At 47.3% G+C, this 6,434-nt stretch overlaps 1 protein-coding gene across 1 annotated transcript in view; it reads left to right on the top strand.

The window, feature by feature from the left end:
- bicc2 (bicaudal C homolog 2) overlaps nt 1-5,058 on the top strand; it is a 19,128-nt gene extending 14,070 nt beyond the window's left edge. The window contains exons 15-19 of the mRNA XM_060062685.1: nt 986-1,152; nt 3,015-3,258; nt 3,480-3,649; nt 4,211-4,310; nt 4,587-5,058. Of these exons, the coding sequence (XP_059918668.1) occupies nt 986-1,152; nt 3,015-3,258; nt 3,480-3,649; nt 4,211-4,310; nt 4,587-4,717 (812 nt within the window). The 3' untranslated portion in view covers nt 4,718-5,058. The remainder of the gene's footprint in view (nt 1-985; nt 1,153-3,014; nt 3,259-3,479; nt 3,650-4,210; nt 4,311-4,586) is intronic.
- The last annotated feature ends 1,376 nt before the right edge of the window (nt 5,059-6,434 follow it).

Genomic DNA, 6,434 nt, shown 5'->3' with positions numbered 1-6,434 from the left:
TGCTCCTTAATCCCCGGAGACTGGTCTCTATCGAGGGCGCCGGGCGCCGGTGTTTAGGGAGCCATCCCTCTTCATTAAACAGCACTCGAGATGGAGTCACTTGACTGGGGCCCGTCAGAGAAGCTGCTGCTGCTGCCACGTCCTACATCTAACAGGTTCCCCCTCTGCTGCTGCAGCAGAGGGGGAACGTGGCAGCGGAGGACGTGGCAGCGGACCACTCTGGAGTTATTAAGGCCCGCGTCTCTGAGGCACACGGCCACTCTCTCTGGGCTTCTGTCGGTGTGATGGCCATCGATACATCGCTTCTTCTGGAGACGGACTTGATGTCTGTTTAAGAGGCTTGTTGAAGGCGTCTCCTCACGTACACCGGGCGCTGGAGAGAGTGTGTGTGTGAGTGCCATAGACAGGCCCAGGTTCGTTTCGCTCTGAAGCCGCTTCCGCAAAACTTTATTGATGTCACGTTCTGTGGCAACGCATCGCTTTTATGCAAATTATCTGTGACACTACCCACAAAGAGTCTCCAACCGCTTTGAAGTCTCCTGCCCCTTCAAAACATTCGATAAAAATCACTTGAGACGGTCCTGAAGAGTCACTCAATCCACTAGAACGGCATGACAGAGGAGAGGTGCTACAGATAGAGCTGAGGGAAAAGGGCTGACATTTTAACTCTATCCGGCTGCGTACTGATCCCTCTGTAGGCCTGTGTTTGTGATCACTTCGGTATTGCTAAAGGGACCATACACCAACAGCCCTAAAGTTTGTGTATATATGCTAACATTTATTAACTTTTGTAATTTCTCTGTGTGTGTATGTCTCTGTGTGTGTGATTTTATGTTTGTGCGTGTGATTGTTTGTGTGTGTCTGTATTCATGTGTGATTGTTTGTGTGCCTTCATGTCTGATTGTGTGTGTGTGTGTGTGTGTGTGTGTGATTGTGTGTGTGTGTGTGTGTATTCATGTGTGATGTCATGTGTGTGTCCTCACAGCCATGCAGAGGAAGCCCATGGTGACGGAGGTCCAGACCCCCACAGACCACTGGAGCGGCCTGGGCTTCTCCAAGTCCATGCCGGCCGAGGCTGTGAAGGAGCTCCGCAACGTTAGCCGCCGCAGCTACAAGCCCTACCTGAGTGACGGCAGCGCCAGCCAACAGCTGGTAGGAGGGAGGGCTCACTGATCCGAGCCGTGTGCTTCTCTGTGGTGTGTGTTTGTGTGTCTGCGTGTGTGTCTGTGTGTGTGTGCGTGTGAGTGTGTACGTGTGTGTTTGTGGGGTGTGTTTGCATGTGAGTCCGACCAGTTGGCGTCTGCCAACTGCTTGGAGGAAGGATCTCGAGACTAGCATCTCACGCATCTACAATTATATATCCCCCATTAAAGATTTCTCAATCAATGGTTTCCATGAGCTCAGAGTTTCATTCCGTCAACTGGGGTTCACGATTGAACACGATTGAGTTTGTTTGCACAGCCTTGGCACTTCCACACAGCAATATCTATTCCTCGGGAATTACTTCATACCTCTAGAACTGCCATACGATGCACGGCCCGCCCATTTGCCAAGAGCCAGTGTTTTGTTTATGCCTACTGATGCCTTCTCTAATACAAGCGTTTATCTCGCCGTGTGGCCATGGTGATATTTCCCCGAGCTCGCCAATTTGCACGCTCAGTTACCTCGGCGGTGATACCATCAGCGCCTTGAGTGAAACAAAGGAAGCTCGCCGTCCTATTTACCTGGGCGCGTATTATCACCACAGCTGCGGGCTCTGTCCCCCCACAAGCCTCGGTAACTCCAGCATCTGCTCGGGGAACACACGATGTGTTGGAGTGATGGAGGACGCGACCTGAGGAGAATTAGATGGGCTGCTGCTAGGCGGGAAACAGAGCCAATCATTTCCTTCTTCACAGCTGTTATGTTATCTGAGATGAGGCGATAGGAGGGCGAGCTTCCTGTTATTACTAAAACGATGGCTTCTATTAGTTCTCTCTCTCTGTGGGTATTCCTGAACAATTTATGCATTTGATTTGTGTTTTTTCTTTGTTCAGAGAACCACTGCGTGTATTATGTGTGTTTGTGTACCCGTACACCTCAGATGTTAGCCTGATGACTGGTTCTGATGACTGGTTCTGATGACTGGTTCTGATGACTGGGTCTGATGACTGGGTCTGATGACTGGTTCTGATGACTGGGTCTGATGACTGGGTCTGATGACTGGTTCTGATGACTGGTTCTGATGATTGGGTTTGATGTCTGGGTCTGATGACTGGGTCTGATGACTGGGTCTGATGACTGGTTCTTATGTCTGGGTCTGATGACTGGTTCTGATGACTGGTTCTGATGACTGGGTCTGATGACTGGGTCTGATGACTGGTTCTGATGACTGGTTCTGATGATTGGGTTTGATGTCTGGGTCTGATGACTGGGTCTGATGACTGGGTCTGATGACTGGTTCTTATGTCTGGGTCTGATGACTGGTTCTGATGACTGGGTCTGATGACTGGGTCTGATGACTGGGTCTGATGACTGGTTCTGATGACTGGGTCTGATGACTGGTTCTGATGACTGGGTCTGATGACTGGGTCTGATGACTGGTTCTGATGACTGGTTCTGATGATTGGGTTTGATGTCTGGGTCTGATGTCTGGGTCTGATGACTGGGTCTGATGACTGGTTCTGATGATTGGGTTTGATGACTGGTTCTGATGATTGGGTTCTGATGACTGGGTCTGATGACTGGTTCTGATGACTGGGTTTGATGACTGGTTCTGATGATTGGGTTTGATGTCTGGGTCTGATGTCTGGGTCTGATGACTGGGTCTGATGACTGGTTCTGATGATTGGGTTTGATGACTGGTTCTGATGATTGGGTTTGATGACTGGGTCTGATGACTGGGTCTGATGACTGGTTCTGATGATTGGGTTTGATGACTGGTTCTGATGATTGGGTTTGATGACTGGGTCTGATGACTGGTTCTGATGACTGGTTCTGATAACTGTCTGTGTCCCCCCCTCTGTGTGCTGCAGGCTTGGGCCCACCAGGCCCTGAGGGACAGAGCGTGTAACGGCAGTAACTCGGACAACTGGAGGGACAGGCGGGGCTCGGCGTCTTCGGTCTCGTCAGTCCCCACCTCCTCCTCTTCCTCCTCCTCACCCTCATCACCTCCTGCCCAGTTCTCCTCCTTCTTCTCCTCTTCCGCCTCCTCCGGCAATCCTTTACCTCCTTTCGTGTCCTCCTCTTGTAACAGAGGGAGGGGAAACGACAAGGTCGGTGAGTGACCACCATAATATGACATAATGTCTGTGTTTTCATTTGATCTGGACATAGTGGACCAACTGTGTTTTAGATTTGAATCGTTTTAGCTCACTTGGCTGAATTTAATTGTGACTAGTAAAAACGCAATTTTGACGAGGCAATTTGACCATTTTAGTCATTTGTTACATTGATTTCTTAATTCTGATTGGTTGATCTGGTTGACCTCTGACCCACAGCGGACAGCTTCATGTGCAGCAGTGGCAGTTACTTTGAGGGCGGGACCTCTTGTTCTAGGAGGGCGTCGACATGCAGCCAGAGAAGCCCCTCCCCCCTGGAGGACGACCTGCCGGAGGTTCTCTGTCAGCTGGGCCTCGGGAAATATGTGGATGTGCTCCACCAACAAGAGGTACACACAAACACACACACACACACACACACACACACACACACACACACACACACACACACACACACATATGCACACATATACGCATTACGCACGCACACACACACACGCATGCATACACGCACACACACAGTCACAAACACATACTCAAACAGAAATCCACACACACACGCAAACACGGTAACAAACACAAATAATCTAAGACACATACACACACACAAACACTCATGCTCATCATCATATACACACACACACACACACACACACACACACGCACACACACACACAGATAAAAAGACACTACTTAGTACCTACTGCTACTTGCTTAAGGACACACATACACTCACATGCACATCTCTCTCGTTCTCCCTCCTCTCACTTCCCCCCTCTCCTGTTCGTCTGTCCCTCCGCTCTATCTAGTCCACGTGCGACCCACTCACTCGGTTCATGCCAACGGGCAGCAGTGATGTCAATAAGTTACACTGGATTGTTCCACTCTCTCCATCTGTGTTATTGGCGTGTGATGGTAGAACGTGTTAGTGATGCTGGCTCTCCCACCAGATTGACTACCAGACCTTCCTGACTCTGTCTGATGAGGATCTGAAAGAGGTGGGGGTCTCCACCTTTGGGGCCCGACGCAAGATGTTATTGGCAATCTGTGGTGAGTCTGCAGGAGATCACGTCTACCCCAATCATACGTATTGCTTCTCTTGGAGGAGCTCAGCTTAATACCTTCGCCTGGGAGAGATTTTCTTATTTTTCTTTGCAAAAAAAATGCATGCATACTTTCTATTATTATTAATCATAATTTATATTAATAATCTATAACTATAGATTGTTATCGATTATTTTATATAAATTATGGTTATGATTATCTTGAATTGTATTCTACTATATCATTTTATATTGTATTGTGTTCTACTCTGTTCTATTCTAGAGTTGACCAGAAGCAAGAGGAGACTCTCAGACACGTCCAGTGTGAAGTCAGTCTACCTGGAGGGCGGGGCTAGCGGGCGACTCCCACCAATCGTGGATTTGGAGGTGGCTGGGCAGAGCAAGCATTGGTGAAACAAAGGATCACTCAACTCTCACTCAACATCATGGTTCATTTTGTGGGTTTGCTCAGATGTATATAGATATTCTACATCATTGACTCAACTTCTACAGCCATAACCAAAAGAGTTGTATCCAAACGCGACAAGAAGGTCGACTTATTCGACTTTTGATTCAGTGAGAGACGCACAATGTAGAAATACATCGGATGAATGTGCTTTTCTAATTTTGTCTAAGCAAAATAACTTGGTCTTTATTTTGTGTCGAATTGGTCTACATTGCTTTTGGTGTCAAAATGTTACCGGGTAACCACTATAGTTCTTTGCAATGTAAATAAAGTTTGTAGGTAATACTTATATTATGCCAAATTTCAATGATATAACAGTATCAGTTTCAGTAACCTTGGGGGCCCGACGCAAGATGTTATTGGCAACCTGTGACGAGTCTGGAGGAGATCACGTTTACCCCAATCTTATTGATCCTCTTGGAGGAACTCAGCTCGATACCTTCGTCTGGGAGTGATTTTCTTATTTTTCTTTGCAAAAAAAATGCACGCATACTTTCTATTATTATTAATCATAATTTATATTAATAATCTATAACTATAGATAAGCCTCTTTTTGTAATTCCCTATCAAACATCAGCGGTCAGTGAAGTGGCCACCAGAGGGCGCTGCTGCACCGCGCCTTGATGAGGCATTCGGGTCGCACTCTTCTTCTATTGCGTCCAACATAATGGATTTGTTTCAGAAAGTACTTCAGTGGCATTAGAGCAATGGATGGATCAGCCGACTGTTGGGAGTAGCGTAGGTACTCACTCAGATGGGCGAAACGAATTCTAAATCCGTAGGCCTAATGGGTAAATAGACAAATTGGCGTAGTGGGCTGGAGGTAATGTGAAACTGCCGCTGATATCGCTGCGTCCTGGCCAGCTTCGAGGCTGAAGGGTGCAATTTAATGTATCGCTGTTCACCAGCGGTTAAGCCAGTGGAACCGCGTGCCACGTTGAATAAATTAGCGGGCGAGTTCTCTTCGTTTCTCAACACTAGAGCGCCTTTGCATCTCTCTCTCTGCCAAAGAATGAATAAGAACGATGACGTGTGAAGTGGTTTCTAAAATGCCAAAAATTAGAGCAATATTTACCTGTTTTGGTGTGCTGAACTGCCCGCCAAATTGCCCCGACAGTGTAATGTGTGTGTGTGTGTGTGTGTCAGTTTGGGGTGCAGAGGTACTGACCTGTGCAGACATGCCACAAGCTGTCTAATGCAAGGGCACCCAGCCATGAAGGTGCAGCAGGTGGGATGTGGCAGGTTGGGATGAGCAATGGGCCCAGTTTAATGCCACAGTTTGGGCCAAATGCACATGAGGCAGCATTCACATCCATTTGGATGTATCCGAATAACATGATTACTCCTCATCGCTCGCAGTTGTAGATTAATTCAGCAACATGTGGCTACCAATATGATGTAAAAAACGTAGATTATTATCATAAAGTAGCCTAAATGATAAGCCATGGAAAGGCCTAACTTAGGCATTTCACCAATACAGAGGTAATACAGAACTAATTGACATGATTAACCAAAAGGCCAAAACATAGCATCTTTGCCCCTAGTTCTAAACAATTGTACAGGAAGTGACCATAGGGCATTTTCATACTCAGATTTCTGTTTTCCATTCACTGTTTGACCCCTTGTGTCAGATATGACCTGACCTTCAAAAAGACACACAGACAC

The sequence above is a fragment of the Gadus macrocephalus genome, chromosome 10 (genome assembly GCF_031168955.1).
Source record: "Gadus macrocephalus chromosome 10, ASM3116895v1".
Lineage (NCBI taxonomy): Eukaryota > Metazoa > Chordata > Actinopteri > Gadiformes > Gadidae > Gadus > Gadus macrocephalus.
The sequence above is the reverse complement of the archived record's forward strand: the minus strand, read 5'-3'. Positions and strand labels throughout refer to the sequence as shown.